This window comes from Calonectris borealis, chromosome Z (assembly GCF_964195595.1).
Source record: "Calonectris borealis chromosome Z, bCalBor7.hap1.2, whole genome shotgun sequence".
NCBI classification, from domain to species: Eukaryota; Metazoa; Chordata; class Aves; order Procellariiformes; family Procellariidae; genus Calonectris; species Calonectris borealis.
In genome coordinates, this window is record NC_134352.1 from 56168614 (window position 1) to 56182510 (window position 13897).

Genomic DNA, 13897 nt, shown 5'->3' on the forward strand with positions numbered 1-13897 from the left:
GATATTATGAATATCAAAGCTAGGCAAAAACCTTTAACGTAAATTCAAGAAAAATCCGCTCCTCAGGCAGGAGCTCTATTCCATGTGTATTTTTCAGTGTCAAAAAGAAGCTGAAATCACACTGCAGCCTTGGCATAATTCAGCTGATATGTCAACAAACAATGAAGGCAATTCACTGGCATTGTTGGTTCCATTGCTTATGGAACTACCCTCAGTGAGAAATGATACATTCAGTAGCTTTTTCCTTCTCAAGACATGCTGCTGCACACAATCCACTGCAATTAAGAAACCAGTTTTGCTTCTAATCATGAAACTGGCCACCATGATTCCTTCTGGAAGACCATCTTATAACAAAGTAAAATTTGGCAGACACTAGGACTGAAAACTATGACGAAGAAGATGAACAAATAGGTCAGTGAAATTTAAAAAAACTCACACAAACATATGTATCTACCTACCTGAGAGTCATTTAATGTTAACTTATTTTTAAATCTTTAATCTAAAAGTTGGAAATCCTTCTGCTTAGAAATAATCTTTCTCTTACCTTTTGGTTTTGGAGGACAGCATTTGATGAATTGGAAAATTATGCTGTCTGAACGGACAGTTTCCGTCTGGTAACAGGTCAACAGATCCTTAAGATTACCAAAACTTCTCTTGGTTCCACTAAGATTATATTCTCCATTCTCATTCTTTGTAATTAAGCAGTGTTTATAATCAGTGGTATTCTCACGCTGCAGAGATTTTTTCCATTAAAAATAAAATTGATCAATATTTAGTATTTAAAAGCTTATTTAAATGTATGGCATTCTATTAATTAAAGAAAGAATGCTTCAGCAAAATATTACCATAATTTGTTATTTTGTTCTCACTATGTAACATTGATTCTGAGAAAACATGATTCTACTCCCACCACTAGAATTAGCATGTTGATGCTAAGAAAAACAAATGTTACGAAATCTGCAAAGGTGGAGCTGAGAAAACAGATAATGGATCCTAGGAAAAATCCTTCAGAGTTAGTAATGAAAGCTTTTTCACCCTTACATGGGATAATATCAAAACAAAATTTTGTTGGAAGCAACAGCCCAAACGCTCATGTTCCGTGTTCTTTTGGCAAGCATTTGGAGATCTCAGCTGTATTTCTATTTTTCTGTCATCTACAGTACGGTTGTTCCTAGCACAGATTTTCGATATGCACTGAATTATTTTTACAATGAGTCTTGAAAAGATCCCATTAAACATTTTTAAACAAGAGGAGCTCTTAATAGTACTTTCATGGTCCTTCACATCAACACTGCGGAAAATGTTCCAACAAATTCTGAATCTCAAAAGCCTTCTAACAGCTTGCTGAGAAAGAATCAGAACAAGAAAAAAAAAAAAAAGAAAATGCGGCTAGGTCAGTTAATGGCAGGCTTAACTCACAAGTTTAATTCTCAGACTTTGACTCTCTTAAGCTTGCTCAGGGACTGATATCTTAGTTTAAAAAATTCCCTATCAAACACACTTCACTGACTGGACATTTTGTGAATTTTTGTGCAACTGATCTTAAAATGGCTGTTTACTTCTCCATCCACACATCAACACTATTTTGTAATTTTCAGAGATGTACATATCTCTGACAGTATTTAGTGAACTTGCTAGCTTGCTGCAAACCAGCAGGAAAACCCATGTATTACCTTCCCTAACTAAAAACCCAAACATAGCTCTGATAATTTAATTAGAGAAGCCTACCCTTGGAACAAGATCATGCAATTATGTAACAGCAAAATTAAGGTACTGTATTATCACTAACTACAATCTCACAGAGGAGAGGTACATCTGGTTCTTTAGCTGCATGAGAACTGCAGGCATTTCAAGGGTGGCTCCCACTCTAGCTAACACCAGCTACCAGCAGGCCATCTGTGTTGATGTAACAGCTGCCAAATAATCTGGCTGGCCCAGCACTGGGGATGGGGACAGGACCCAAACCCCAAAGAACCTGTGAAGGAGAGAGACTCTCAGAGGGCTGTATACCCAGTCTAACTAAGCCCTATTCAGGGCGGGGCAGCAAAATCCCAGGAAAAAATCCAACTTAAAAAAAAGAAAAAAAAAACAAAACAAAACACTCCACCATTCAAACATTTATTGAAGTCCCAAGAGCCATGTCACCATCCCTAGAACTCCCACGCCCTCTTCCCTCCACCTATATTGTTCTCCTAGGCATATGGTATGTGTCATTAGCGATTCTTTACCATAAAAGTATTTTTCTCACACGACGCTGAAAGATGGCCAATCTGACAGAAATAGCTATAAAATATACACATCAGACAAACATTCTGGAGAGAAAATTCAAAATCACTTACTGAACATTCCAGGCTCATTATTATAATGCAATAAAGATTATACAGGTACTATCTAAGGCAGAATACAAACCTCTATAGCAAAGGTGAGGAAGTATTTTTTAAAATCTTTAGGACTGCAACGAAGAACGTAGAAACCAGTCTGATTACCCGCTTTCTTCAGTTTACTGATAGCAAAGTCCATGCTATAGTAAAAAGAAAATGTTTAATATTGCATAATTTCAAAATCCAGGAACATCAGAGATTGGCCAATGAGCACTATTATCAGATATCTAATACAAGGACAATTCAAACTCTTAATTTTTTACGGCTTCCTTTAAGTTAGTCTTTTTGTCCTTTTATTTTCCAATATTCAGGGTGGCTACTTATGTAGAGAGCAGTATATTAAAAATTCTTAATACTGGAAACACCACAATTATTTATTTGATGAGAAATCTTACAGCCTAAAAAAGTATATTCCCCTAGGCTTATGATATGATGTTCAACAAGCTGTAATAAAACTGCCTAATAAATAAGCTAAAATTAGCAGAATATTTGCATGGGTGAAAAAGGCGGGTTTAACTTGGGAAAGGGCTAACAAAAAAGAGGAGTTGAAATAAAACATCATTTGTTACTACAAGAACCAATTTCCCCTTAAACAAGGCTTGCTAACTGACTATTTCTATCCATTTCAGGGAATGAGGAATACAGTGGCTTAGAAAGGTCTAGACTCATTGCACATCCTTCTAAACAGCCCTAAATAAAGGTCAATATACAGCATTAGTCATTAGTGCAAGAAAGTGATCAGAACTGCATAGGTCTCCATCCCTCTCCTTCTTCATCTCTTCTGCAGGTGATAGCACCTATCCTCTTTTTGTCATTGGGAAATTTGCAGAACTATTCTGCATTAGATGAGTAAACAGTGCTAGTTTCATTCAACATATCTTGCATGTATCAGCTTTCAAGCTTTCCGTAGCTAAAGCAAATACCCATTTTATTCTGCCTAACAAAACATTTCTAAGCTCCCATGTGTGCTTCTGCCAACAATAAACAATACTACATGAACTATTAAAAAAAAGTTTAAAAAAAAACCAATGAAGGTACTAAATTATTTCTTCCTCTAAAAAAAAAACCAAAACCAAAACAAAGAAAGCAAACAAGGAGACAACATTCCTTAAAACCAAACAAAACCTCCAATTTATATGGCTAGCAGTTTACTGCAATCCTTGCTCAAATACTGACGAGACTGTTATCTGAATTTGCCTTTTGCCCCTTCGCACTCAGATAATATAACTGCTAGAGGTGCAGTGAAAACATGAGATCCTCTGTCTATGACACTGTATAGTAGCAACCATAATTCTGTAAAATCAGCATCATGACTTCGCTGCCTGTCTCACTTAAAGAAAAAAGAATTCTAAGGGAAGAAAATTAAAACCAGAATTTTTCAATTTATTTTTTATAATATGTCAAGAAAGCATTGTATTTTGCAAAATGAAAAATAAGAAGAAAAATGTAAAGCATTTTATGTTACGTAAGTGTAATAAATACACATTTCAAGATGTCCATCATGGTTCACAGTCAACTAAAGTTCATCTTTCAAAAATAATATCACCTCGTTATATGGCTAAAAAATTGCTTACAAAATTGGTCCATGGCAGTTACTTTGGATATTTTCAAGGACTGATGGTGGTGCTACTTCTTTACAGAGATAATGGTGGGCATCCGCAGTTAATCTGTAATATCCATCAATTAATGATACAAAGGAGAGCGCTTCTCTTAATGACTGAAATTCAGCCTCCTGTTAAATTGCCAGGGGACAACAGGGGAGGGGTGTGGGGAGAGAGGAGGGGGGGAGAGAGAGAAAAAAAGAATTTCAATTTTTAATAGGCAACACAAAATTCTTGGATATGGTAATGATATAAAAGATACAAATATATGCACACATTGAAGACATCCAGATTGTTTTTAACTACTATTTGTATAGTTCTACCTTCTACCCAAAACTTGTTAGCAATCTTCAATGTTCAAAATTAAACCCAAACGAAACAAGTCTGTCATAAAAAAAACCCTTACTCTAAATATATGAAGCAGCAGAGGAATGCTGACAAGAGCGAACATTTGGAAGGGAAAAACTGAGCAGACACCTACTGCACTGGCATCACAGTGTGATTCCTAAAGGAAAGCCTTCGCTTATCAAAGATTTATGGGGCTGCCTTCAAGTAGCAAAGAAAAATCTCTAGAAAAGTACCTGCCTGAAAATTTAACTAGTAGTCAGCAAAAACTGGCATTCTGAGCTGGATCATAGACAGAAGCTGACTACTATGAAAAGAGGTGCAATGGATGGAAGCAGGGAGAAGAATAACACGGTCAAAGGAAAACGGGGTGTGGAAAAGGTCTATATAGAATACGTTGAACAGGTAAGAGCAGGCCAAAATTAAACCCATCTGTAACAACATATTTATTACTGCCAATAAAGGAAAACAGAGTCTATTTTTATGTAATTATTTATATTTTCTTAATATTTTGACAGTTATATGAGAGCATTAAAGGCTGTCTTTACTTCAACAGGGAAGTGTTACTCTACCATCTAGGCACACGAGATTTCATTCAGTAGCATAGCCCAACAGAACAGGCTTTAGTACGTGCTGCACAAGTTTGCCCATGACACTGGGGACACACTTAGTAGCTGAACACAATTCCTTGGAAAGTTCTTTGCTAGACAGCAATTAAAAAGCTGGTGCTTTTGATCACGTGCAAGAATTTGTTTGGAGTCTTTAAACTCCTTATTAAAAGAGGACCTGGAAACAACTATTTTTCCAGTTTTTTCAAGAAGATCAGAAAACCCATACAAACAACAGACCTAGAAATCCAGCCATTTTAATCAATCCATGTATCCTAAAACTGTGTAAACTACATTTCTATAATGAATTCTACTAGCTGTGTAACAGGTTAAACTAAATCACAAATTCTAATTTACACATCAGCTAATTCTGGTGTGTAAAGGGCCCACACACAAATCATAAGCAAAACTGCATAAGCAAAAAGCTACGGCACTTTTTCCTACTCTGCCATACCTACAGCAGCTTTTTTAAACAAGCTCTTAGAAAGTCACTTTTACTCTCAGAGGCATATGGAGTCAAGTACCTAACTACCGCTACTGAGAATTTTTAAAGAGAATTTTAATGGCTCAAGATTAAGGAAGCCTCCTCCACCAATCTGAAATATTGTTAAGCTCTCAGCATCATAGGTGCACATCACAGATATTCCAGCTACTCTTATGTTTCAATAAAAAGCCTTGAAATAATTTCAAATTCTTAACAGGTCATTAATTCTGTACCATTAATGCAGGAAATGAATGTGAATCACAATTCTACTATAAATGAAAGTAAATCATATGCCTTTTTTTTTAAAAAGCACCATTAAAGAGACAATAAAACTAGTTAGTGCTTACTGAAATATTTTTGGAATTTTAACAAATTATTTTTACAGAAAAGAAGGACATAAGCTGTACACAGCTTTTTCACACACACAGAAGGAAGTTCTCCGGGCACACAAATGCCTGAGATGGGGAGCCCTGAAGGCCCACAGATTAGTCACGGAGATAAAGGAAGAAACAACTTGTATTGGGTTTGCGTGGCAAGGTAGCAGGGGGGCTACAGGGGTGGCTTCTGTGAGAAGTTGCCAGAAGCTTCCCCCATGACCGACAGGACCAATGTCAGCCGGCTCCAAGACTGACCCACTGCTGGCCAAAGCTGTCCATCAGCAACAGGGGTAGCATCTCTGTGATAACATATTTAAGAAGGGGAAAAAACTGCTGCGCAACAGCAGTCGGAGAAGAGGAGTGAGAATCTGTGGGAGAAACAACTCTGCGGACACCAAGGTCAGTGAAGAAGGAGGGCAGGAGGTGCTCCAGGCGCCGGAGCAGAGATTCCCCTGCAGCCTGTGGTGAAGACCATGGTGAGGCAGGTTGTGCCCCTGCAGCCCATGGAGGTTAACGGTGGAGCCAATATCCACCTGCAGCCCATGGAGGACCCCTACACCACAGCAGCTGGATGTGCTCAAAGGAGGCTGTGACCCTGTGGAGAGCCTGGGCTGGAGCAGACTCCTGGCAGGACCTGTGGACCCGTGGAGAGAGGAGCCCATGCTGGAGCAGGTTTCCTGGAAAGACTTGTGATCCCGTGGGGGACCCATGCTGGAGCAGTCTGTTCCTGAAGGACTGCACCCCATGGGAGGGACCCCACGCTGGAGCAGGGGAAGAGTGTGAGTAGAAAGGAGCAGCAAAGACAGCTGTGATGAACTGACCGCAACCCCCATTCCCCGTCCCCCTGCGCCACTTGGGGGAAGGAGGGAAGAGAAACTCAGGAGTGAAGTTGAGCCTGGGAAGAAGTGAGGGGTGGCGAGAAGGTGGTTTTAAGATTTGGCTTTATTTCTCATTACTCTACTCTGATTTGATTGGCAATAAATTGAATTAATTTCCCTGAACCAAGTCTGTTTTGCCCATGACAGTAATTGGTGAGCGATCTCTCCCTGTCCTTATCTCAACCTACGAGCCTTTTGTTGTATTTTTCTTCTCCTGTCCAGTTGAGGAGGGGGAGTGATAGAGTGTCTTGGTGGGCACCTGGTGTCCAGACAAGCTCAACCCACCACACAACTATGTGACAATTATACCTGCTGGAAAGGTTGATTCAAGTGCAATGCTGGAGTTCAAACTGAAACCACTTAACTTTTTACATTCCTGTATAAAATACTTTCTTAAAATGTTCTTCCAAGAATTTTAAACAGTAAAAGAAATGACATTAATTTTGTCCCAATACTCATTTTCTGTGTGTCCGGGTGCCGGCTGGGACAGAGTTAACTTTCTTCCCAGTAGCTGGGGGGGTGTGCTGTGTTTTGGGTTTGGTATGAGAAGAACGTTGATGGCCCATTGATGCTTTGGTTGTTGCCGAGTGGCTTGCACTGGGGACTTTTCGGCTTCCCATGCTTTGCCAGGTGCAGGGGAAGCTGGGGCGGGGGGGAGAGCATAGCCAGGGCAGCTGACCCAGCTGGCCAATGGGGTATTCCATACCATGTGATGTCATGCTCAGTATATAATTAGGAGGCATGGGTCCAGGAAAAGGGGGCTTTCGCTGCTGGGCGTCAGTCGGCGGGTGGTGAGCAGTTGCGCTGTGCATCACCTGCTTTGTATATTCTGCTGTTGTTGTTCTCATTGTTATTATTACTGTTTTACTTTGTTTTATTTCAATTATTAAACTGTTTTTATCTCAACCTGCGAGTTTTCCTACTTGTGCCCTCCCAATTCTCTCCCCCATCCTACTGGAGGCGGGGGGGGGGCCGAAGGGTGAGTGAGTGGCTGCATGGTGTTTAGTTGCTGGCTGGGGTTAAACCATGACAGTCCTTTTTGGCACCCAACGTGGGGCACGAAGGGTTGAGATAACAGATTAACTACAGCATATTAAGGAATTTATAGCTGTTAACAGTTGCTGGTCACAATATTGATTCTTCTATTCTCGATACTAACTTTCTGCACCATGCTCTTGTTTTTGCTGTACCTGCTGAAGATTGGTGTTGGTTTTTACACTTTGCTGTGCTCTGCAGTGATTAGTGATGGTTTGCCTGGGAGATTTGTTATTAAAACACTGGCATTGGGGGTTATTTGGGATTTGTAATGAAGCTGTTACTGTATTTTGGGTACCACCTCATGGAGACAATTAGCAATTTTACCTCTTCCTCTGAGAGATCTTTTATGGAGGAAATAGAGAATGGCACCCTCGCTACCTTCCTCTATGATATCGTCTGCTTCGTTAAGATAACTTGTCAGTACCTTGAACATCCCTGGGTAGTTAAGATACACTTATTGGTATTCCTTGGGAATATTGTTTTGGTTTTGTCCAAGGTTAATAAGCAATTTAAGAATATCATCCAGAGATCTGCCCCAAGGCTAGATAGTTAGGAGTGGCAGGGTGAGTGGGATAGCACGGGCAAATGCCTAGGACGGTGGGCACTGCCAGTGCTTTGGAACTTCACCCCTGAACAAGTGCAGAATCCTGAAAAATTAGTAGAATATTTGGAAGAAGTATGCTGTCACCCTGGCCATTCTAGGGAGACACAAATCACTGCAATGTGCTGGGGCCTGGCCCACGCCTACCGAGCCCTGTTTAACACCACTCAGAACCCCCAAGGGGAAGAAAAGGTCTCTGCATCTGATGACAAAATAACAGGCACAGCGGCTACCCCACCCCCCACGGCAGGCACGGCGGCTACTCCGCCCCCTGCAACAGAGAACCAACCCATGCCAGTGTCAGTGGCCTCTATACCAAAAAGAAAATACACAAGAAAATCAACTCTTTCAGTAAGGGATGAAGATGAACCAAGGCCATCAGCTGCGAGATATGCGAAAAGATTTCAGTTGTCGTCCAGGCGAGCACATTGTCACCTGGCTGCTCCGATGCTGGGATAACGGGGCCAGTAGCCTGGAATTAGAGGGTAGGGAAGCCAAGCAGCTGGGATCCCTTTCTAGGGAAGGGGGCATTGACAAAGCAATTGGACAAGGGGCACAAGTCCTCAGCCTCTGGAGGCGATTCCTGTCAGGTGTGAAGGAAAGGTGTCCCTTCAAGGAAGATGTTATATGTCACCCCGACAAGTGGACCACCACGGAGAGAGGTATCCAGTACCTGAGGGAATTAGCCATGGTGGAAGTGATTTATGATGACCTGAACAACAAGCAGTTACCCAAAGATCCAGATGAAGTCAAATGCACCCGACCCATGTGGCGGAAATTTGAACGGCGTGCACCAGCATCGCATGCAAACTCATTAGCAATAATGACCTGGAGAGACGGAGAGGAACAAACGGTGGATGAATTGGCTGGTCAACTCCAGCAATATGAAGAAAGTCTCTCTTCCTCCCTACGGGCCTGTGTCTCGGCTGTGGAGAAACTGTCCCAGGAGGTCTAGCAACTCAAAGAGGGTATGTCCTGCTCCCCACCTGCACGGGCCAGTGTCTCAGCCATTAGGAGCAAGCGTCCCTCTGCTCAAGAGAGAAGATACCGAGGATACACAGCCCAGGGCACCCTGTGGTTTTACCTGCGTGACCACAGAGAGGACATGAGGCAGTGGGATGGAAAATCCACCTCGACCCTAGAGGGTGCAACGTGAGTTGCAAGGAAAAACAACCACAAAAGGGGGTTCTTCCAGGAAAACTGCTGCTCCAGCCTCCAGTGAGCAGTTCCCCAGACAGAGTAGAAGGGCTGATTCCACTTCTGATTTTAATAAAGGGACATTTGATTCATACTTACAAGAAGTGGGTAGCGAATATGATGACCAGGACTAGAGGGACCCTGCCTCCAGCCAGGTGGAGGAAAGGGACAACCGGGTTTACTGGACTGTGTGGATTCAATGACCTGGCACATCACACCCACAGGAGTATAAGGCTCTTGTAGACACCGGTGCGCAGTGTACCCTGATGCCATCAAGCTATGAAGGGGCAGAACCCATCTGTATTTCTGGAGTTTCCCAACAGCTAACTGTATTGGAGGCCAAAGTGAGCCTAACTCGGAATGAGTGGCAAAAGGCCCCCATTGTGACTGGCCTAGAGGCTCCGTGCATCCTTGGCATAGACTACCTCAGGAGAGGGTATTTCAAGGACCCAAAAGGGTACCGGTGGGCTTTTGGTATAGCTGCCCTGGAGACGAAGGAGATTAAACAGCTGTCCACCTTTCCTGGTCTCTCAAGGACCCTTCTGTTGTGGGGTTGCTGAGTGTCAAAGAACAACAGGTGCCAATCACTATCACAGCAGTGCACCAGTGGCAATACCGCACCAACCGAGATTTCCTGGTGCCCATCCATGAGCTGATTCGTCGACTGGAGAGCCAAGTGAATGGTCAGCAAGACTCACTCACCCTTACAGTCCCATAACATCAAAACAACCAGCAGGTGGACCAGGCTGCTAAGATTGAAGCAGCTCAGGTGGATCTGGACTGGCAAGATAAGCGTGAATTATTTATAGCTCGGTGTGCCCATGACACCTCAGGCCATCAAGGAAGAGATGCAACATATAGATGGGCTCGTGATCGAGGGATGGACTTGACCACAGACACTATTGCACAGGTTATCCACGAATGTGAAACGTGCGCTGCAATCAAGCAAGCCAAGTGCATAAAGCCCCTCTGGTATGGAGGATGATGGCTGAAATATAAATATAAATATATATTTCCGGGGAGGCCTGGCAGATTGATTCTATCACACTCCCACAAACGTGCCAAGGCAAGCGCTACGTGCTCACCATGGTGGAAGCAACCACCGGATGGCTAGAAACATATCCCGTTCCCCATGCCACCGCCCGGAACACCATCCTGGGCCTTGAAAAGGAAGTCTTATGGCGACACGGCGCCCCAGAAAGAATTGAGTCAGACAACAGGACTCATTTCCAAAACACCCTCATAGGCACCTGGGCCAAAGAGCATGGCATTGAGTGGGTCTATCACATCCCCTACCATGCACCAGCCTGTGGGAAAATCGAACGATACAATGGACTGTTAGAGACTACACTGAGGGCAATGGGTGGTGGGACATTCAAGCATTGGGACACACATCTAGCAAACGCCACCTGGTTAGTCAACACTAGGGGATCTGTCCCATGCCCAATCAAAACCCTTACGTACTGTAGAGGGGGATAAAGTCCCTGCACTGCCCATAAGAAATATGCTGGGGAAGACAGTCTGGGTTATTCCTGCCTCTGGCAAGGGAAAACCCATCCGTGGAATTGCTTTTGCTCAAGGACCTGGGTGCACTTGGTTGGTGATGTGAAAGCATGGGGAAGTCCAGTGTGTACCTCAAGGGGATTTGATTTTGGGTAAAAATAGCCAGTGAACTGAATTGTATGATGTTAATTGCTAGTAATACTGTATGTCATCACTTCAATGGTTGCTATATGTCATATCAACAGTATTGCAGTAAGAATCATCTGGATTAATGAAGAATGAACTCTGATGAAACCGAGAAAAGTGCAACGATGATAGAACCGGACAAGCGCAGTGATAATGGAACCAGGATGCAACCAGGCTTCAGGATGCAACAATCCAACACCACACACCATCTCTCCTGCCCTGAAAGACTGTTATGACAGACAGAGCCCAAAGTCATGGGCTAAATAAACTCAATGGACATTTTAGAGGGATAGCCCATAGACTAAGGGAATGATTATCTGTGCGTATAGGAAGGAAAGGCAGGAAAAGTGGTGATGATTAATTGGAATGTATTGGAAAATGCGAGACCTGGGCATGACGTAGATGGTACAGAATAAGGGGTGGATACTGTCCTGGTTCCAGCTGGGACAGAGTTAACTTTCTTCCCAGTAGCTGGGGGGGTGTGCTGTGTTTTGGGTTTGGTATGAGAGGAACGTTGATGGCCCATTGATGCTTTGGTTGTTGCCGAGTGGCTTGCACTGGGGACTTTTCGGCCTCCCATGCTCTGCCAGCTGCAAGGGAAGCTGGGGGGCGGAGCATAGCCAGAGCAGCTGACCCAGCTGGTCAATGGGGTATTCCGTACCATGTGATGTCATGCTCAGTATATAATTAGGAGGCATGGTCTGGGAAAAGGGGGCTCTCATGGCTGGGCGTCGGTCAGTGGGTGGTGAGCAGCTGCATTGTGCATCGCCTGCTTTGTATATTCTGCTATTGTTGTTGTTACCATTGTTATTACTACTGTTCTACTTTGTTTTATTTCAATTATTAAACTGGTTTTATCTCAACTGCGAGTTTTCCTACTTGTGCCTTCCCGATTCTCTCCTCCATCCTAACGGAGGGTGGAGGTGAGTGAGTGGCTACATGGTGTTTAGTTGCTGGCTGGGGTTAAACCACGACACTGTGTATCATCATTCCTTCAGAGCACTTTGAAGCCTTTTGCAATGTTTTCGTCACTGGCAGACAGCTTACCATGACAGCATGGAGACAGTGTGCTCGACAGCTAAAACCACAGACTCAGGTTTAAGACTCCCATAAAGAAAAGAACCCAAACTGTGTATCAGAAACTACCTTCAGCTATGAACGTCTATTTCTATTTCAGTCCATGCACAGAGCTTTGTATGCAAAAGACCTTTGGTGTTCCGATACACCGCTTATACTGCTGAAATGCATTTAGTTTTACCTCATGCCTAATTAACATGGTAATTGATTATACAATACTATAAATACTACCGCAATCACAGTCTGCTCAAAGCAACATCTATTTGAAAAAACAGCAAGTAAAGTAAACAGACCAGATTCTTGCTGTCTTGTTTGTGAATGGTGACAATTCTCCTCTCACTGGAGCCTTCTTGGCTTGCTTGTTTAATGCTGACATCAATGATATCAGGAAAATCACAGTATGTTTGTAAATCCTGCAATAAATATTGGTTATATAATGTCAGTGATAACATAAAGAGCAACTTAAAAACCCCACCTATTTACAGCATTAGAATTCCTACAACTCTGAACTTGTAAGCCAGCAACAAAGAGGATCATAAAACCTTAAACATGCCATTACAAATAAAGAAAGGAGTTTTGTGTTTACAGGACCATCATTAGAGGCATCAATTAAAAAATGCACAAGGAACCATGAATGGAAATATCCATATATGGGTTGGGTTTTTTTTATTGTAGATATTTCTTTGCTCTGTAGTATTTTGTGAGGATTAACAATGGAACATTTTGATTAATCTTTTAGGGGGGCTTTTTTTTTTTTTTGAGAACTTATTATTAGCATCCTGATTAAAGAGGTTTAGAAAGCCTGTTAACAATCCAAAATGTCATGGTTTCGTTCACAGTGATACGAGCTGCAAAATCTGCTACCAAAGAGATGGATGTAGTATGAATGAGCAAAGGGTCTAAGAAAAGGTTCAGCCACGGTCATCACTGACAAGGTAACTTGAAGCACCAATCCTAATTACATGGGAAATCCAAGACACATTTTCCTTTGATAGCAAGTTCAGGTAGTTTTTGATACTATGATGTTCTGTAGCACTTCCTTCAGTCTTTCACAAGTGAAATTACAATGTCATATAAATCATACTTCGTTTTGTTTTCAGTAGAACTTCAGATGCTAAGTAACATCCTTAAATAAAGGTAGATTTATCTATCTGAAATTATTCTTCCTAAGCAAATAGATTTTATTCAAGTCAGAATACCCCATTAATATGGCTGCAAGCGTATCCTAACACATAAACAGGTGTAATAATCAAGGCTGTAAGACTCAGTTGGTATCAGCTAGAATAAATCAGCTCAAATGCACTGAAGTCCCTGAAGCTCTATTTGTTCATCTGGTTGTTGGAAATGTGAACTGGCAAAATAAATTTCTCCACTATCTACCCCACATACATCATTCCTGCCTTCAAAAAAATAAAAATTTTGTTTCAATTCAATATCTTAATAAAGATTCATCAAAGTACAGTTTGCTGAGTTATTATCACACTTACAAGCAGCCTTATTCATTTACTAAGTTTTCATAACCAATTTTATAAACAGTTTCTGTACCAGTGAAAATATATGCAGCCTACATTGTGTTTCTGTCAGTAAGTGGGATGATAATATTATTAAGTATGAAAAAATA

The 13897-nt window shown here is 42.0% G+C and overlaps 1 protein-coding gene across 12 annotated transcripts in view; it reads right to left on the reverse strand.

Annotated features, from left to right (window-relative positions):
• The window catches only part of JAK2 (Janus kinase 2), a 101377-nt gene that overhangs the window by 25690 nt on the left and 61790 nt on the right, over window positions 1–13897 (reverse strand). For all 12 annotated transcript variants that reach the window (XR_012670944.1, XM_075137155.1, XM_075137146.1 and 9 more), the window contains 4 exons: window positions 12570–12689; window positions 3956–4113; window positions 2410–2521; window positions 545–731 (listed from right to left, as the gene is read on the reverse strand). Coding sequence is in view for 11 of the 12 variants with exons in the window: in XM_075137155.1 (XP_074993256.1) it covers window positions 545–731; window positions 2410–2521; window positions 3956–4113; window positions 12570–12689 (577 nt within the window). In the remaining variant the exon portion in view is untranslated. The remainder of the gene's footprint in view (window positions 1–544; window positions 732–2409; window positions 2522–3955; window positions 4114–12569; window positions 12690–13897) is intronic.